Source organism: Caretta caretta, chromosome 25 (assembly GCF_965140235.1).
Source record: "Caretta caretta isolate rCarCar2 chromosome 25, rCarCar1.hap1, whole genome shotgun sequence".
Classification (NCBI taxonomy): domain Eukaryota; kingdom Metazoa; phylum Chordata; order Testudines; family Cheloniidae; genus Caretta; species Caretta caretta.
The window spans coordinates 11758231-11777086 of NC_134230.1; the positions used below are offsets into that span (position 1 = coordinate 11758231).

General features: G+C 60.3%; 1 protein-coding gene across 2 annotated transcripts; it reads right to left on the minus strand.

The window, feature by feature from the left end:
• Nucleotides 1-273: 273 nt before the first annotated feature.
• On the minus strand, nucleotides 274-17386 carry STAP2 (signal transducing adaptor family member 2). 2 transcript variants are annotated; one of them, XM_048831240.2, is made up of 14 exons: nucleotides 17164-17370; nucleotides 14117-14188; nucleotides 13304-13432; nucleotides 13166-13222; nucleotides 12326-12480; nucleotides 11627-11758; nucleotides 11020-11089; nucleotides 10358-10460; nucleotides 9731-9808; nucleotides 9138-9257; nucleotides 8800-8841; nucleotides 7282-7359; nucleotides 3252-3362; nucleotides 274-2999 (listed from the first exon to the last, which is right to left on the minus strand). In XM_048831240.2, exons 1-14 carry the CDS (start codon nucleotides 17260-17262, stop codon nucleotides 2941-2943), a joined length of 1305 nt encoding a protein of 434 aa, XP_048687197.2. In that variant the 5' UTR covers nucleotides 17263-17370; the 3' UTR covers nucleotides 274-2940. The 2 variants fall into 2 exon arrangements, with proteins under 2 accessions (XP_048687197.2, XP_074979284.1); XM_075123183.1 differs by lacking the exon at nucleotides 9731-9808 and having other exon boundaries at nucleotides 17164-17386.
• Nucleotides 17387-18856: the final 1470 nt, after the last annotated feature.

An 18856-nucleotide genomic window follows, 5' to 3' on the forward strand; every position in this document is an offset into this window, starting at 1 on the left:
ACCTGCTGTTCAAAAGGGCTGAGCCTCCCACCACTCCCACAGGAATTTAGGGTTCTCAGACCCTCTGAAAACCAGGCCCAAGCTGTCTCAAGTTGGGCACCCCAAAAATCACGAGCGACTCACCCAAGGTCTCACAGCCTGGTAGTGGCACAGCCAGGAGTCCTGCCGCCTACCCCCCATCTCTAGCCCCTGCACCCAGTCCCCTCTCCCCAGCCGACGTGCGGAGTTAGGATGTGACCGTGACTGCAGGAGGCTGGGGCTAGCACCGGTGAGTCGAGGGAAAACGGTCGATTTTATTAGCAATGTATGCAAAGTGGGTAACAATCGAACACTGTACAAATCCCTTCAAAAGCACCGGCCTCCGTACAGCCGGAGAGCCAGCCCTCAGCTGGCGGACAGCCGCACAGCACCGCCGATTTCAAGGCACACCACCAAGTGCAATGTACAGGATAGACTGAGAGGGGCCGTGCATCACCACCTCTAGCATCATTGCGCACCATGGCACGTGCCAAAGACAAGCTGCCCAGGGCACTGCTTGGAAGAGTCCAGTGCACCGGCCAGGCCAGTCTGTCTGGCCCCCTGCTTGCAGGGGTTAGCAGGAAGGGAAGGGAGGCAGCCTGCACAGATCAGAGAGAAGGGCAGGGGGTTTGAGGATAGGCCCGTGCCTGGGAGAGGGAATGATTCATGGCTGAGGCTTTAAAGGGAATTTGACATTTGGAAAAATACTGATTCATACTCAGAGGAATGTAGGATCTTTTCCCCAGAGGGACTTAGGAGAATTAAAGATCTAAATGAGCTGTTGCCACTCAAGAAAGAGATCTTGGAGCCATTGTGAATCATTGTCTGAAAACATCTGCTTAATGTACAGCGGCAGTCAAAAAAGCTAAACAGTGTTAGGCACCAGGAGGAAAGGGATAAATAATGAGACAGAAAATATCATAATGCCACAATATAAATCCATGATACGGCCACACCTTGAATACTGCATGCATTTCTGGTCACCCCATCTCAAAAAAGATATATTGAAATTGGAAAAGGTACAGAGAAGGGCAACAAAAATGATTAGGGGCATGGAACAGCTTGCATAGGAGGAGAGATTGAAAAGATGGACTTTTCAGCTTGGAAAAGAGACAACTAAGGATATGATAGAAGGCAGTGTTATTTTCACCCCTTCACATAACACAATAACCAGGGGTCACCCAATGAAATTAATAGGCATCTGGTTTAAAGCAAACAAAAGGAAGTATTTCTTCACACAACATGCAGTCAACCTGTGGAACTCCTTGCCAGGGGATGTTGTGGAGGCCAAAAGTATAACTGGGTTCAAAAAGGAATTAGATCCGTTCATGGAGGGTAGGCCCATCAACAGTGATTAGCCAAGATGGTCAGGGATGCAACACCATAATCTGGGTGTCTGTAGCCTCTGACTGCCAGAAGCTGGGACTGGATCACTCAATAACTGCCCTGTTCTGTTCATTCCCTCCGAAGCATCAGGCACTGGCCACTGTTGGCAGACAGGACACTGGACTAGATGGTCTGTTGGTCTGACCCAGTCTTGCTGTTCTAATTGATGAGTGCAGATGTTGGGGAGGGACTGAGGAGCTCCCTGGAGTCCTAGGTAGTGTTGGCAGGGGCCATGAGACCTTCCCGTGCACCACCCTGCCAACACACCCAGTTCCAAACTGGAGCTCCCTGCTGTACCAGCCCTGGGCCCCACTCACAGCTTGGCCGGTGCCCTCAGCCCTGAGCTCTAGCCAAGGGCAGCCCTGAGGCACACCTCTTGTCAATGCAACCCACTTCAGGACTGCCCTGGGCTCCCCCTACATACAGCTTTGCTGATGCCCCTCAAACCCAACCTGCAGCCCCCCTGCTATTCTAGCCCTGGGATGCCCCCTGCCACTGCCCCTCAATTCTAGCTTCCAGCCCCGCTGGCATTCCAGGCACAGGTGTGCCCCTCAGCTCTGCCTTTGGTTTACCCCGCACCGTGAAACACCCCTAAGCAGACTGGGCATAGGAAAAAAGAAAAAAGGAGTACTTATGGCACCTTAGAGACTAACCAATTTATTTGAGCATAAGCTTTCGTGAGCTACAGCCCACATCCGATGAAGTGAGCTGTAGCTCACGAAAGCTTATGCTGAAATAAATTGGTTAGTCGCTAAGGGGCCACAAGTCCTCCTTTTCTTTTTGCAAATACAGACCAACACGGCTGTTACTCTGAAACCTGGGCACAGGAAGGCGTCACCCATCTCCCCCGCCTCCCGTACCTTTTAAGCCTGATCCGCAGCATGCAAAGGGCCTGGTCTAGGCAAATGAGTCCGAGCGCAGCACACAAGCCCTGAGGCTTCCTCCCTGATCTGGGGGTGGGATTAGCTCCTTGCCCACAGCCCTCCTAGGACTGTGGGAATCACATGGCTATTAAAGGTGCTCTGGCGTTACCCGCAGAGACCCCCTTGCTCTGCAGCAGGGCCAGTCGCAGCCTGCCGGGATCTGGATTAGCTTCCTCTCTGGTGGCAAGGGCACACAGCTGCGCCCAGATCCACCCATGGGGCATCGTTCCCTCCCTTTGGCACTTGCTGCTTGTCCAGGCACGTGGCACCCACAGACCACATCACACCGGGCTTAGGGGCAGCCACTCTGAGCCACGGAAAGGGCACAGCCAGGGCCCAATGCAAGGTGGCAGCCTTGCCCCTAGAAAAACCACCGAAGGGCCCAGAGCTAAGGCTATGTCGGCGAGGTGGGGGGCTGCGAGCCCTACAAACCAGTGTCTCACGGTGCTGGGAAAGGGCCAGAGAAGAAGGGCCGGGCCCTGGGTATGTGATCAACGCTGCACAAGAGTCAGGAGAGGTTTGGGGCCAAGGTTTTGTTCCCTGGGAGGACTGGAACCCTGTGTTCCCAGCAGAACCCTCCTCGCCCACCATGCCATCCGTGCAGGGCAGCGGGTCAGTTCTCCAGGTTGGCTCTTCGTTCCTGTAGCTTCCGCGCCAGCTCCTCTGATATGTCTACGGGGAGAGAGAAGGTGGGTACAGAACCTCTCCGGAGCCGGGACTAGAACCCAGGAGTCCTGACTTGCCGTCATCAGCGCTAGCCACTAGTCCCCACCACCTACCAAAGCTGGGACCACAACCCAGGAGTCCTGGCTCCCAGACCCCTGCTCTGGCCACACAATAACCAGCAGTGCTACAGTCCACTGAAAGCCAAGGGCAATGGCCACATGCAGCCCCGCCTCTCGTGCCAAGGGGGCCTCCCCTTACCTGTGGGGAGGTCTCCGACCCACGACGTGGCCTGGCGGGAGGCCTGGCTGCTACCATGTTGCCGTAGGTTGAGGGCGCTGCTGGGTGTCCTCATATACTGGCCTTTAGCGGCTGGGTATGGAGAGTGCAGAGCTGGTCAACAGAGCACAGGAGCCCGCGTCCTCTCCTCTTGCCCCATCCCGCTCCACCTCCCAGGCCAGAGATCCTTCCCAGCACTCAGCCCAGAGGGTAGCCTGGGACCTGCTTGCATGGGTAGCCCTGGGGGAATCCTGCAGTGCATTGTGGGGGATGGCGAACCTGGACGCTACACCTGATGCCCTGGGCAAGTCACGTCCCTTTTCCGTGCCTCAGTTTCCCGCTCTGTACCACGTGGCTGTGTTTGTGGAGATGGGGAGGGATAGCTCAGTGGTTTGAGCATTGGCCTGCTAAACCCAGGGGTTGTGAGTTCAATCCTTGAGGGGGCCATTTAGGAATCTGGGGCAAAAATTGGGGATTGGTCCTGCTTTGAGCAGGGGGTTGGACTAGATGACTTCCTGAGGTCCCTTCCAACCCTGAGATTCTATGATCTACAGACAGGAAGTGCTGGAGAAGCACTCAGGGTTACTACCCACTCTGCTGGAGGTAAGGTCGCAGTCCAGACAGCATTGCCCAACCTGCAGCTGTATGGGGCTCCTGGACGCTGGGGTCCCAACCCAACAGGGTCAAATGAAAAACACCCTAGGGACTCGGGACAGCTCCCCCTTTATCTCCATTCTGGCACATCCCCCCGACCCCCTCACTGGAGCCGCACACCCTCTGCTGCGCCCACCCTGCTCCCTACGGGGCTGAGCTTCCCCAGCCCCACTGACCTGGCCAAGCGGGGCAGAGGGAGATGATGTGACGAAGTGGGACTGTTCTTAATGTTTCCTCTGAATAGTGTGGGGGTGCCTCAGTTTCCCCTAGGCAGTTCTTAAGTATCTAGGGGGTGGGGTAAGCATGTATGATCATTGCAGAGCCCTAGAGGGCAGGTGTGTGCAGGGGTCTGGACACAGAGAATGGCCGACACCCTGTTTCCTGGCAACTGATGGCCTGGGCCCTTCCCCCCTGCAAGGTGAGAGCTAAAGGGTTGGAGAACAAAGGAATCAGGTGACCACCTGGCCCGGGAAAGGAACAAAGCCCAGAGGAGGAGGGGCTGGAGGGGAGTTTCAGTTTGGGGCTGGCTGGGACATGGAGTGAAGTGCAGACGTGGTTGTCTGGCTCACTGCCCCCCAAAATGGACCCAGCTGAGGGGTCCCGTTCTCTGCACCTGCAAGCTCTGTTTTAGACCATGTTCCTGTCGTCTAATAAACCTTCTGTTTTACTGGCTGGCTGAGAGTCACGTCTGACTGCGAAGTTGGGGTGCAGGACCCTCTGGCTTCCCCAGGAGCCCCGCCTGAGCGGACTCGCTGGGGGAAGCACACGGAGAGGCAGAGGATGCTGAATGCTCCGAGGTCAGACCCAGGAAGGTGGAAGCCGGGTGAGCTGTGTGTCCTGAAGACAGGCTGCTCACAGAAAGGCGACTACCCCAGAGTCCTGACTGACTTCATGGGGAGCAGTTCCAGAGCATCGCCCAGGGACTCCGTGACAACTGGTGGCAGCGGTGGGATGTACTGCACCCCGTGGATGGCGCTTCCTGCAGTAAGTGACTGGGGAGCAGTAACACGAAGGGGGATTGCCGAGGACCAGGCCTGCTGAAGGCTCAGAAAGGAGCGGTTTCGGGGGGCGGTTAACCCCTGGGAGTGTGTGACCAGCGAGAAGGACTGTGCAGTAATGGGGTCACCCTGGGGACTGCAGTGAGCAGTCTCAGGGGCGGAGGAGTCTGCAGCTCGACCCTGGCAAAGAGGTGGTGACCTCGAGAAGGGCTGGCACACTAGGGGTTCTCCCTGGAAACCGTGGGGAGCTGAGAACACACGGGCCTGTGAGTCCACAACAACTTGGGAGGAGCGGAGTGATGGCCTGTCACCTTCTCCTTAAGAAGGACATTGTAACCCTGTGCAAAAAGAGAGGGTTGAGCGTTGGAAAGTTCACCAAAGCAGAGTTAATCGTGCAGCTGGAGGAGGATGACTGCTCTAAGGAACAGATTCCTGACCCCAACTGGGGCTATAGCAGGATCTGGGAGCAGCTGGAGTAGTAGCCAGGCATCGCCAAGACTCCTGTCCCCGACCAGACGAGGGTCTTCACGATCGGGTTCCCCATCGGGGGATCGAGACGGACGGGATTGGAGCTGAGTCTGAGAGAGCAAGAGGACCGTGGGAGACAGCGAGAGCCCGAGAAAGAGCTGCAGAAGCAGCAGCAGCATGAACTGGCGGTGGTGGGGCGGAGAGGCCTAGGGGACCTCCCCGGGGTGAGTGGGGATAGATCCCGGGGGGCCAGTTCCGCAGGGAACCTCGAGACTAAATTGCTGCCCCTGGTTAAGGAGGGGGGGGTGTGTGGATGCCCACCTCACTGCCTTTGAGCAGGCTGACGATTTGAACCAGGGGGACCCTGCGGAAAAGCCCCGGTGTCTAGCTCCCTTGCTGGGTCCCAAGGCCACAGACTCCGTCAGCCAGATGGTTGGGGATGTGGACAGGCTCCCACTCCTGACCCCAACCTATATGTCTGTGTGGAGTTTCCTGGGGCCAGGCTCCTCGGACCTCCAGTGGGAGCAGAAGGTGATGGTCAATGGGGAGACATTCTTGGGGTGGCCAAAGGGCATGGGCTGCATAAACCTTCCCACATGCGGCCTGCGAGTGCTATCGACCACCCCTGACCTAAGGGAGGGTGTGAAAATGGAAGGGCCTGGTGTAACTCCTACCAAGGAATGGGAGAGATGCTGGGGCATCCATGGGAACGTTGGTGGCTTCGAACTTCCCCAGGTCACCGGCTAAAGTGACCCCGCTCAGTTCGATCTCAAAGGGGGGAGAGATGTGACGAAGTGGGACTGTTCTTAATGTTTCCTCTGAATAGTGTGGGGGTGCCTCAGTTTCCCCTAGGCAGTTCTTAAGTATCTAGGGGGTGGGGTAAGCATGTATGATCATTGCAGAGCCCTAGAGGGCAGGTGTGTGCAGGGGTCTGGACACAGAGAATGGCCGACACCCTGTTTCCTGGCAACTGATGGCCTGGGCCCTTCCCCCTGCAAGGTGAGAGCTAAAGGGTTGGAGAACAAAGGAATCAGGTGACCACCTGGCCCGGAAAAGGAACAAAGCCCAGAGGAGGAGGGGCTGGAGGGGAGTTTCAGTTTGGGGCTGGCTGGGACATGGAGTGAAGTGCAGACGTGGTTGTCTGGCTCACTGCCCCCCAAAATGGACCCAGCTGAGGGGTCCCGTTCTCTGCACCTGCAAGCTCTGTTTTAGACCATGTTCCTGTCGTCTAATAAACCTTCTGTTTTACTGGCTGGCTGAGAGTCACGTCTGACTGCGAAGTTGGGGTGCAGGACCCTCTGGCTTCCCCAGGAGCCCCGCCTGAGCGGACTCGCTGGGGGAAGCACACGGAGAGGCAGAGGATGCTGAATGCTCCGAGGTCAGACCCAGGAAGGTGGAAGCCGGGTGAGCTGTGTGTCCTGAAGACAGGCTGCTCACAGAAAGGCGACTACCCCAGAGTCCTGACTGACTTCATGGGGAGCAGTTCCAGAGCATCGCCCAGGGACTCCGTGACAGATGGTGGCAGAATGGGCTTTGCAATGGGGCTAGCAGGGCTCAGGGTTGCTTAGACCTCGAGGTGTGATAGCCAGCCGCACAGGCGGGGAGGGGGGGTGGTTCTCTGCTCCTGCATGGGCCAGTGGGGCCGGGGGAGGGAGCAAATCGAGTGGCTCCCGGGGGCTGAGCAGTGCCAGGTCAGGCCCCAAGTGACTGGGACAAACTGGGCTTATCCCATGGGAACCTGCACCCCTCACTGCCCTAGGGGCATCCTCAGTGGCCAGCCGAGGGCTCGGGCACGAGCTCTGGCAATCGCGATGGGAAAGGGGGGTGGTTAGAGCAGAGAGCCCTGGGGGGAGAACAGGGGTGGGCACCGAATCAGCTGGCAATGGCTGTACCTGGCTTGCTGGGTGGTACAGGCGGCGCCTTGGTCTGGCCGCCCCTCTCCCAAATCACCTTCACGGGGCCCACCGTGGCTGAAAACAAAAGTGAAGACGCTCAGTCCCCTGGCTCCTCCCAGCACATCCCCCCACCCTAACCCCCCACCCCAGAGCTTGTCCCTGCCGCCGGATGCGGAACCCACGTCTGTCCCGTCACTTCTGAGCACTGGGAGCGTTTGGAGCTGGAGTCAAACTCAGGGGTGGCCCTGGGCCGCTCAAAGCTGGGCTATGGGGTCAGCATCCTTGGCAGGATGGGGGCCACCCACCCAGCTCCTCTCCCTCCTCTGCCCATCCCAACCCAGCCACCCTCCCGATCTGTGCCCTCCCACTGTGACAGCCACCGAACTCCCAGTCCAGCAACTCATTTCAGCGGGAGTCAGGCACCTAAAGGCCTTTGTGGCTCTGGGTCTGGGCAGCTAGAATGCGGTTTCCAGCAGTCCCAGGTCACGTAGCATCGCTTGTCCCGTCAAGTCCCCAGCCAGGCTGGGGAGGGATCCAGAGGACTAGAACCCGGCTCAGCTGCCACCCACGCTGAGCTGCATCCTCACACTCTGAACCCTGGGGGACTAAGCACCCCGCCCAGGGAGACCCAATTGGCAGCCCCCCCCCGCCCCAGAACCTCAGACTGGCCCAGGCACGCTAGGTCAGCATGGAGGAAATTCCAGGAAGTGGCTTGTGCCAGCCGGCAGCACCCGGCCTGTCGCCGCCACCAACCCCGCTCTCGTTCCCTGCTTCAGGCTCCGACTCGGATTCCTGGCTTTCCCCTGGCGCCGACCTGAGGCCTGACTCCTGGTTTCCAGCTCCAGCTCCGCTCCCTAGCCTGACCCTGGCTCCCACACCAACCACCAGGCCCTGCTTCTGCTCCAACCACTAGGCCTGACTCCTGGTCCTACCCGCTAGGCCAAACCACCCACGCCCTGGTCGTGCCAGGCTGCCTCTGCTGGTCCTTTCACCTCTCCCTTTGTGCCCCGTAGGTTTCCCTCCTCTCTTTTCACTGGGATTCCTCCCCCTTCGCCAGTGACCGTCAGAGAGCAGCCCCTTCTCCTACACTAGCCACCTGGGGACCGGTCTCCCAGGGGAAGTGATGGGAGCACTAGACATGACCCATCCCACCTTGGCAGCCATGGACTGGAGGGTCCAAAAGCCTTTTCTGTCCCTGATCTCTGGGAGGCCACTTAGATCCACTGCTCTGCCCCAACAGCCCCCAGCATCCCCCAGTGGGGCTGGCTCCTTTCACCCTCCTCTGAGCTCCCAGGGGTGCTGCATCTCCCAGTTGTATCGCTGGTCTGGGGCAACAGATTCTGCATGTGGCCAGAGCATTTTCCTGCCCCAAGGGCAGCCGTGGGGAAAAGGGGAGTGCAAAGCCCAGGCGTGGGGGGCGGGGCAGGGGATAGATCTTCTGTAGCAACGTGGCCTCTTGTGTTCGACACACTATCTCCGTTCTGAAAGGTCGGGCACAATAGCCAGTTTACTCACGGCAGGCTGGCTTTGGCTTTGTTCCCTTGATGGCTGCCACATCTGAAAAAAAACACAATTGCATGAGAGAAGGGGAGGGAGGGGGGAGCCTGAGCTGGGATCGCAGTCTGGGGTTTCCCCAGGAGACTTCTCCAGTACCAGGTCCCATTCCCGCTTCCCGGCCCCAGCCTGTCCCTCCTCGGGAGGGGATCGTGCCCTTCCACGCGGCACCAGAGATTCCCCTGAAGAACCGCACCAGCCAGACTCAGTGATGAGGCCAGCGTTATTTCATTCACCCGCCAGGATGGGGAGCAAGATTTTACCCAGCTAGGACACAATCTCCCCAGACCCCAGCTCACCTTCATCATTCACGTAGGTCTCTTCTTGATCCTCCTCAGACGCTGGAGGCGTGGGAAGGGGCTTCGACAGAGGACTTTGTCTGGAGGTGGGTGGAATCATTGCCTCCACTTTGGCACCGGCTGGGGAACCAGATGGGCACAGGGTTAGGTAAGGGGCACTGGCTGGCACGCAGTGGAGAAATGCAGACCCTAAAATACAGGGCTCTGGGAGAGCAGGCCAGGCCGGAGCACTCTGATTCAGCTTGGGCTGGGGGCAGGGTATCGTGGGGGATGCGATCGTGTGTGATGAGCACACCAGACAGGTCAAATGCCACATCAAAATGGTGCCACTAGACATCAGGGCACTGCTAGGGGGGGGAGCTCACAGCGCTGGAGTCCCAGCCGGCAGGGGCAGGGCACTGCTGTCGGGGGGGAAGCTTGCAGGCGCCCTGTGCCAGCTCTCCAGAGCTGTGTTGCGGCCAGGCCATGGGAGGTCTGTGGGGCCTGGCGTGCATATTCTTCACAACCGAACAGCCCCGAGCCCTGGAGGAACAAGCCAGGGCCCCTGAGCTGCAGCCAGTAGCAGGTGCCTGGAGCAGGCTGGGCACATTCACCTTTGAGGGGCTTTGGGCAGGGGGGCATGGATGTTTCCCAGACACTCTCTCCGTTCTCCTTATCAGTCTCCACAAACTCTGCAAAACACACCACAAAGAGAGGGGTCAGAGCTATGGGGGCTGGCAGGGGAGGGAGTCTGACCACGGGGGAGCATGGGGCTGGTGGGGGACGCTGGGCAGCCCTGTAAGGGCAGGGGGCAGAAGGGACCGGGTGGAGAGGTGGCTGGGTGGGGGGGGAGGGAATCCCCAGCAGTCAGGTCCTCTCCGTCCCTGCCCTACCATCCCATGTGCCCTCTGCCCACCCCCACCCCTCCCAAGTCCAGGCACCCTCTCCCAGACACACACTGCTAATGCATGTGCCCCCCTGGGCCCACCCTGCCCCACCCCTTTCACCCAGGCCCCATTGCCCACCCCCACTTAGCCATCTAATGTATATGCATCCTCCCCCATGTGCGCCCTGCCCCCCCCCCCGCCACACACACACACAGGTGCCCCTCCCCAGAGGTATCTGCCACACACCCATACCTGTGCCCCCCGGCATGCACTGGCCCTGGCTCACCCACCCATGCAAACCCAGCCCCCCTGCCCAGAATTTGCACCCGGAGCCCTCGAAACGGGGGAACCCACCTAACTTCTCAGCGTAATCCTCATCCAGGCTCAAGGGCACCAGGGTCTTCTTGGTGTTGGAGACGAAGTACTCCACCACATCAGCCAGGGAGGAGCAGCGGTGCTGGGGCAGGGTGGGAAATCCTGTTAACCTCGGCTTTTGGCCACCCTCAGGCCCCTGCCACCGAGGGGCTGACCAGGCTTTGCACAACCCCCTCAGGGATCCTGCTCCCAGCCTAGCAGCCTGCGGGTGACGCTCCCGGCCTGCAGGGCTCTCTGCTCCTAGCTGACACCCCCAGCTGGCAGTCAGCATGTGCCCTGCAGCATGAGGGTTGCCAGCCCCGGGTACGGTTATCCTAGCTGGTGTAACAGTCGAGGTTATTCTTATTTCTACACCTGTGGCTTTTTGGCCACATCATTGGTTCATGATACAGGGATAAATGGGAGAGCACAGCTGGGCACTGCTGCCTGGAACTGCTTAGCTGTGTGTGTGTGTGTCCTAGGCCCTATAGAGCTTACAGAGATTCTCCTGTAGCGTAAGTGATCAAGGCCTGGCTTCTATGCCTGCTATCACCATGACGTTCCTTGGTGGCTGTGCTTCCAGGAGCCGTTTGTTCCCCCTGGGGCCCAGACCCGGGGCCCAGTCTTTGCATAAGGTGGGGATGCAGAACTGGCCCACTCACCGGCCGATCAACCTCAACGACATATTGCTGTCCCGCACGGCTCACTTTGTAGTGCTTCACAACTGGGGTGCTGCAAGAGAAGGACGGGGAGATTGCACAACCCGACCCTCACACCGCTTGTGATCACAGCCCGTGCACTGGGATTCCCCTCTCAACACTAGTGCCAGGATTCACACTCCCAGCCCTGTGTGCACTGGGATTCCCCCCTCACACACACATGCACACACTCGTGCCAGGATTCACACTCCCAGCCCTGTGTGCACTGGGGTCACCCCCCCACACACACACACACTAGTGTCAGGATTCACACTCCCAGCCCTGTGTGCACTGGGGTCACCCCTCCCCCCCACACACACTAGTGTCAGGATTCACATTCCCAACCCCGTGCACTGGGGTCACCCCTCCCCCCCCCACACACTAGTGCCAGGATTCACATTCCCAACCCCGTGCACTGGGATTCCCCCCTCAAACACACACACACGCACACACACACTAGTGCCAGGATTCACACTCCGCCCCATGTGCAGGCTAGTGTCAGACCTGCCCCCTTCCAGCCCTGGGCCCGTCCCCCCAGCAGGAAGCCCCCGACCATCCCCCGCCTTCTCACCCGTTCAGCATCTGACACGTGGTCACCGAGATGCTCTTCCCGTCGCCCCCTGGACGCAGCAGCATGTTGCCGCAGTCCAGGTTCCTCTCCAGCAGGACCCGGGCCTCTGTCCTGGAAACCTTGAAATAGCAGCTGCAAGGACAGGACCCAGTTACCGCACCAGGCCTTCCCTGGGCAACCTGGGACTCTCCAACCCCCCAGAGCCGCTGGCCCGTGACCCAGAGCCTCTGGGCTATTGCAGCTCCGAGACCATCAGGATGGGGGAGACTGTGAGCTGCAAGCCCCCCTACTGCTCAGTTCCCCAGCGTGGGCTGGCACCAGCGTGGGCAGCTACGGTAACAGGGGCCAGGCGGCTCTCCTGATCCAGAGCACTGAGAGGGCGGGAGGCCCTGGGCAAGGAGGCCGTCGGTTGGCATGGGCCGGGGCGAAGGGCTTGCTTCCGGGGGAGGCGCCAGGGGCTGGCCACTTGCAAGGCAGGATGCTGAACCAGACGGACCTTCAGCGGGATACCGGTACTGATGGGTCAGTGGTGCGGCAGGAGGGGAAGACGCCAGACAGGCTGGACTAGTGGCCTGAGCTGGCCCGACACGGGCCGGGGGACGCCAGACAGGCTGGACCAGTGGCCTGGCCCGACGTGGCAGGATGGAGGCACTGGCCCACCGCGCACTAGGCTCTCCCTCCGGCCCAGGCCCCACTCACGCCGGCATCTCCTCCTCCATCATCAACTCGTAGTGGAGGGAGCTCGTGCTGCGGCGTTGGCTCAGCTGGGCCCGTCGCTCCTGCTCTTTGGAGAGGGCTTCGGACATCATGTAGATGTGGCCGGGCAGCAACGTCAGGTTGGAGGGGACTTGCATCTGCAGGGACAGGGACGACACACTGAGTCTGCCCTGCAACGGGCTACAGACCAGACAGGGGCTTCCACTGACACCTCCCTCTCAGGACCTCAGTGCTGCTCCCATCCCTGGCCCGGGAGTCCTCCCACCCACCCTCTGTGCGGCCCAGGAATCAGCCAGCAGGAGGCGCCAACGCGGCTCCCACCTGCCAGCCCTGGACTCTGACCAGCAGGGGGCAGGCTCCTCACGAAGGGCTTCCTGGGGCTGAATCCGACATGGGACAACGGGGCTGGGAACCGCTGGGAGGGGAGCCCAGGGTGGGCCCAGAGCACCCAACGGAGACCTGCCCCGACAGGGTTGTCAAGAAACACGGATTCAAGCCTGGACAAGGGCTCTCAAAGACGAGCTCTCGCCGCACGGGATACCTGGGGGAGAGACGGGGGGCAGGAGAGAGGGCAGGGCTGTGTCTGCACGCGCAGGGTTGGCGGGAGGCGGGCACAGGTGAGTGTATCTAGGGTGAGCAGGGGCGGACAGGAGCGAGCATGCGTGTACACAGAGTACACAGAGTGAGCGGAGGTGTGGGGTGGGTTGTGTGGGGCAGGGGTGAGCACATGGGGGTGCAAGGGCTGGGTCGGGTGGAGGGGGCCAAAGGGAGGGCAGGCAAGGAGGACGGATTTCTCATTCCAACATCAGCCAGGCGCGTTACCTCCACCATGGTGAAGATGAAACCCTTCCACATCTCCCGAGCCTCCAGGCTCTCAGCCTGCAAGGGAAACACACGTTACTGGGGTAAAACCCAGAGCGCGGGGGTGAGGGAGGCAGAGGCCATGCAGGGCAAACGTACCTTTAACTTCACTTCCTGCCCCCTCAGCTTCAGGCTGAGCCCCACCCCCTCGTTGCTGGCCTGGGGGCCGCTCCGGAGGTAGCTGTCGGTCAGGGACACGAAGTTGTCCAGGTCGATCTTCTCCACGTACTGTGGAGGGCGAAGCACAGATCAGTGCGGGGGAAAATCAGCCAGCCCCACTCCTGCAACCCAGAGCAGGGCCCTAGGAAGTCAGGGCAGAGAGATGCCCGCTAGGGAGCCCTGCCTGGCTGGCTGCCCCCCACCTCTTCTCTGGGATGCGGGTGTGTGAACACTTCTGGGTTGCTGGTTCAAATCCAGCCCTGCTCAGAAGCATGGCTGACAGGAGTCGGCTGGGTCTCAGTGGACTGGTGCCCACGTCACCAAACCCACCCCTGCCGTGGGCACCAATTGGCTCCCCAGCCACCAGGCCCATGGCCGCGCAGGCTAAGCAAGCCTCTCACCCTTAATGGTGGCTCTAGGGAACGGCCATCCCCATGGGCGGGTGGGGGGGGGGGAGAAGGGACTCTTTCCCAGGTCGGAGGGATCGAGGCCCTCGCCACCCACATGGGCATGGCAGACCCCCAGCAAGCCGAGCGTCCCCAGGAAGGATGTCCCCCAGCCAGGGTTGGAGGCCACCAGGAGAGTTGAGATAGGAGATCCTGATCCAGAGAGGTGCTGAGCACCCTCAGCTCCCAGTGGCTGGGCACCTGCCAGGATCAGACCTCGAGGAGACAGAGCCCCCCCATGAGGCTTTCCCAGGTCTGACCGGGGAGTGCCACAGAGCGGCTCCTCCGTGGGGCGGCTTTTGCGTACCTGCACGTCTCGGTTGGTGTTGTAGAAATACAGCGTGAGCCCCTGCAGGCCTGTCCAGTATTTCTTATACCCCTGCAAAGACAGAGCAAAGGGGCATTGGAGGCTGGGACCAGAGGGGGCCAGCCCAGGGGAGGGAGGCCCCTAGTGAGCATGCACTGTGCAGATACCTGCCCCCCAACAATGCCCTAGCCCTGTGCTAAACCTGGCATGGCCAGGAACCTGCAGCGGAATGTTCCCGGGATGTTACGTAGGGGGGGACAGCGAATCAGCTCTTTGGGGGGAGGGGGGGTGTCTATGGAATGACAGTGCCCACCCCCTCTCCCTGCAGCCTAGTTCCATCTCTGCACGGTGGACTCTGCCCTGCCGGGGCAGCTGGTCCAGCCAGGCCAGCATCCCCGCGCCCGCCATGCCGGAGCAGAGGATTGGTCTCGGAGGGGGCTGCTTTGGCTTCCCTCAGCCGCCGAACGACGCGTTGTCGTGTGTTTTTCTCCAGCCGTGTGGGAGCCCCGGAACAGGGGCAGCCTGGTGGGGTCCTGCGAGGGCAGAGCCTAGGAGAAAGGGCCGATTCTCGGCGCAGGCTGATGCTGGCCCGGCCTGACATGGCAGCCCCAAGTCAGAATCAGCTGCCAAAGGCCCGTGGGGGAGGGCAGAGCCCAGACATCATCATGCGTGGGCTGGTTGGGAGGGCTCAGAAATCAAAGGCCATCACTGTTCCCTGTTCGCCATCAACAGCGAAGTGTTGTGACCCACAATAAAGGTTCTGCAGCCTCTGCCCCCGTTGCCCGCCCCTGCCACCAGCGCTGCACTGGCCCCGATGGGCCCCAATGTGCCAAATTCACCCACAGCCATGGGCATGCATGTGCCAAGATCATGCTCCTGCCCTTGGGCTGTCAGTGTCACAGAAGGGTGCCGGCATCTCACGCTCACCAGATAGAGCAGCCCCACACGTAGGTGGGTACGTGTCAAGGCCACGCGTACGTCAGCATCACACGAGTGCAGCCACGTCACGGTCACACAAACCGGGGATGGCACGCTCACGTGTGGCTATGCACAAGCGGAAGTTGTGCTTGACGTGAGTTTGAAGTCCCGGGTTTAACAGCAAGAGGACGGGCCTGGGAGTCAGGAGATCTGGGTTCTGATCCTGGTTCTGCCACGGACTCACTGGGTGACCTTGGGCAAGTCGGTGCCCCGCTTTGTGCCTCAGTTTCCCCATCTCTAATATGGAGCTGATGCTCCTCACCCACCTTTGTAAACCACCCCAAGATGTAGGGCTGGAAAGGAGCCGAGCGAGTGCAGTGTACAGTTCAAAGGTTATTCCTACGGGTCGCGTATAGGGTCACTACCCATCCCCATACTAACGGGATAATGCCGCTCATCGCATCTCACTCCCACACTCTGAGGGTCTAGAATTCTCCAGGCTTTTAAAGAGACCCCAGATCTTTTCAGCCATCCCGAGAGGATGACACTGCCTGCTGAGACGTCCTTATCCCATGCCAGCAAGCTGGTGAAAGACGTCATCTGGGACAAACAGCCTGCACGTCACATGGCGTGGTGTCTGTCCCCTACCTGGAGGGGCGCCTCCATTCCCATTAGGTATAGGGTGTGAACGCGACAGCGTCTTATCTCCATGCCAGAAAGAGCTGTGCTCAGAAATCTAGACGGCAGGAATGTTTAGGGGCCATAAATGCAGCCAGGTTAACAAATGGAGCCCAGGCAAACGTATTTAAATGTCCAAGTGTGGTTCAGTGGCGGATCGTTTGCAGTGTTCGGAAAGAGAATTGCCACCTCTCGGCCTGTCAGACTGGTGCCCAGCACTTAAGGGCCCGGCTACATCAATCCGCGTCTCGAGGATCAGGCTCATACTTCGTCCAATGACCACCAAAAAGAATGACCCAGGCAAACCACGTGGTAGAAAGTGACAGGGGGCTCAGCTTTGGCAAGAGGAGGGTTTGCGATGGAACAGACACCCGCGAGCACAGGAAGCCTTCACCAGGCAGACCAGATAACGCACTTCCACAGAGCTGGAGGAAGTATCGCCTGTCCAACAGCCCACCACCCCCCGCCACTGGGCCCTGCGCTCCCTTTTACACACGTACTCCAGGATTTCCCAGCCATTGCCGCTTGGATTACCCTAACACTGGGGCTAGCTGCAGTGCTCAGGGGCTGCTGTTTCTAAGAGCCGGTCTTCGTGAGAAAGCTGCATTGGTTTAACTCAAAGGGTGAATTTAAACCGGGGCCAGAGGCTGTGTGGACGCCCTGAGTGCCGGTTAAACCAAGCAGATTTCGGTTTAGCAAAAGTCGATTAGAAACCGGCTTGAGCTAAACTGAAATAAGTGGGTTCACACTACGCAGTGCACTGGTTTAAAGCCACACCTTAGGTTAAAGCAGTGCAACTTTCTTGTCTAGACAAGCGAAACAGGCTCAAGTCCAAACAGGATTTCACGTACCCCAAAGCCTGTGGTTGCCCTAGCTTGTCAGGAAAATGGGGGCTGCCAGTAACATCTGGCTTTGCGAGTTTGCATTTGGCTTCTGCCCATCTATCATCTACACCTGAAAGTGAATTCAGATTAAGGTAGGAAGTGGATTTAAAGGGTAATCGTTATGCCGGAACAACGGCATACCTAGGCAAGCCCGATCCAGCCACGGCAGGCGATTCTAGGAGACCTGTCCCCAGGGTATCTGAGCACCCAGAGCTTGCGGGGAGGCACCTGGCAGATCCAGTCCTGCCTGCAAAGTTCAGCCCTGGCTTGTGGTTTAGAGTCCGACTCGCTGCAAAGTCCTGGAGAGCCTGATCCTGGGCTTTGGGATCGGGGCCACTTCGGGAGGGGGGGCTCTAGCTTCTTTCACCCTGAGCTGGCTCCTTGCCCGGATCTCTCCGCGCCAGGGCGCTGGTGTGGCAGAGCGGGCCAGGGGTTAGGGTGGGGGGAAAGACGACACCAGAGGCTTCAAGGCCATGGCTCAGCCCTTGGCAACTCAGAGCCTGACCCTGCCCAAGCCCCGGCCGACCACAGCCCCGGTCCCAGCCCGGAGGGGGGGGGGGGCCCTACCTTGTCCTGTGGCCCCTTCTTCTCCAGGAAGCCCTCGTAGTAGTGGGGGGGGAGGCTGGGCTTGGGCTTGGCGCCCCGCAGCGGGGGCCGCAGGGCCATCTCGCCGCCGGCTCGGGGCCCGGGCCGGGCAGAGGGCGCAGGGGAGGCTCCCGCACGGCGCCCGGAGCCCCGGAGCAGGAAGCGCGGGCGGAAAAAGAACCAGGCGTCGTGGGGGTTTTGCAGCCCGGGCCGGGCCCTCCCATGCGCGCACCTGATTGGGCCGCCCGGCTCCCCGCAGGTGAGCGGGCCAGGGAGCGCAGGCAAGTCCCAGCCCCGGGCCTGGGAGGAGGCGCCGCGCCGCGCACCTGCCCGACCGGGGCCATTACGGGGGGTGCTGCTCCCCCCCCCCGGCCTGGCCTGGGAAAGCAGAGGGCCCCCCCACTGCTCCCCCTTCGCCCTGGCCTGGGAAAGCAGAACCCCCTCTCACTGCTCCCCCCCCGGCCTGGGAAAGCAGAACCCCCCCACTGCTCCCCCCCTGGCCTGAGAAAGCAAAGCCCCTTCCCCCCCACTGCTCCCCCTCGCCCCGGCCTGGGAAAGCAGAACCCCCCCCCCATTGCTCCCCACCTGGCCTAGGAAAGCAAAGTCCATCCCCACTGCTCCCCCTCGCCCTGGCCTGGGAAAGCAGAAACCCCCCCCCCACTGTTCCCCCCTGGCCTGGGAAAGCAAAACCCGCCCCCGCTGCTCCCCCTCGCCCTGGCCTGGGAAAGCAGAAACCCCCCCCCACTGCTCCCCCCTAGTCTGGGAAAGCAAAGCCCGCCCCCACTGCTCGCCCTCGCCCCGGTCTGGGAAAGCAGAACCCCTCCACTGTTCCCCCCGGCCTGCGAAAGCAGAACCCACACACACACTGCTCCCCCTCGCCCCGGCCTGGGAAAGCAGAACCCCCCCACTGCCCCCCCTGGGCTTGGGAAAGCAAAGTCCCTTCCCCCCCACTGCTCCCCCTCGCCCCGGCCTGGGAAAGCAGAACTCCACATAGCTCCCTCGTCCTCTTTGAACTGGTTTGGCCCAAGACTCCCCTCCTTCAGTCTGCTTGAACCCGCTGCCCAGCACAGCTCCCCACTGCTCTGTGCACCGCTCCAGGCAGGGGGAATTCAGCCCCCTGAACCAATGTCCCCCCCACACAAAGCCTGGGGGGCTGGAGTCAGGCCCCCTGCCACCAGGGAGGTGATTTGCTTTGATCGGGTGATTTGGGTTTTCATGCAAGAGCTGCCAAGCCGGCATTGTTATGAGTAGGGTTATTACCTGTACTGCGGTCGCCTAGCCGCCCCCACCCCCCCGCACACACACAGAACAGAGAGAGTCCCTGCCCCAAAGAGCTTCCAGTGTCAGTAGAAGATCAGAGCCAAGAGGTGGACACAGAGCTCAAGGGAACAGCAAGACAAGCCTGAGCACAGGCCGGTTCCATTAGAACCAGTAGCTGCTGCTTTGACCCGATTGGAGCCGGAAGCCACAGGCTCTAGGATCGGCCTGCGGTTTAGGCGGGAGGGCGGACGGCCGCTAAACCCAGGCCTCTCTCCTCCGCTAAACCAGGGCCCGCTTCAACATGTGGCCACGCTGGGGCTGGCCGGTAAGTTCCCTGTTCCCAACTACTGCCTGGGCCTGGTGGTTGCAGTTTGTCTGTACAGCCTGGTGCCTGGCCCGGTCGATTTCACAGCTG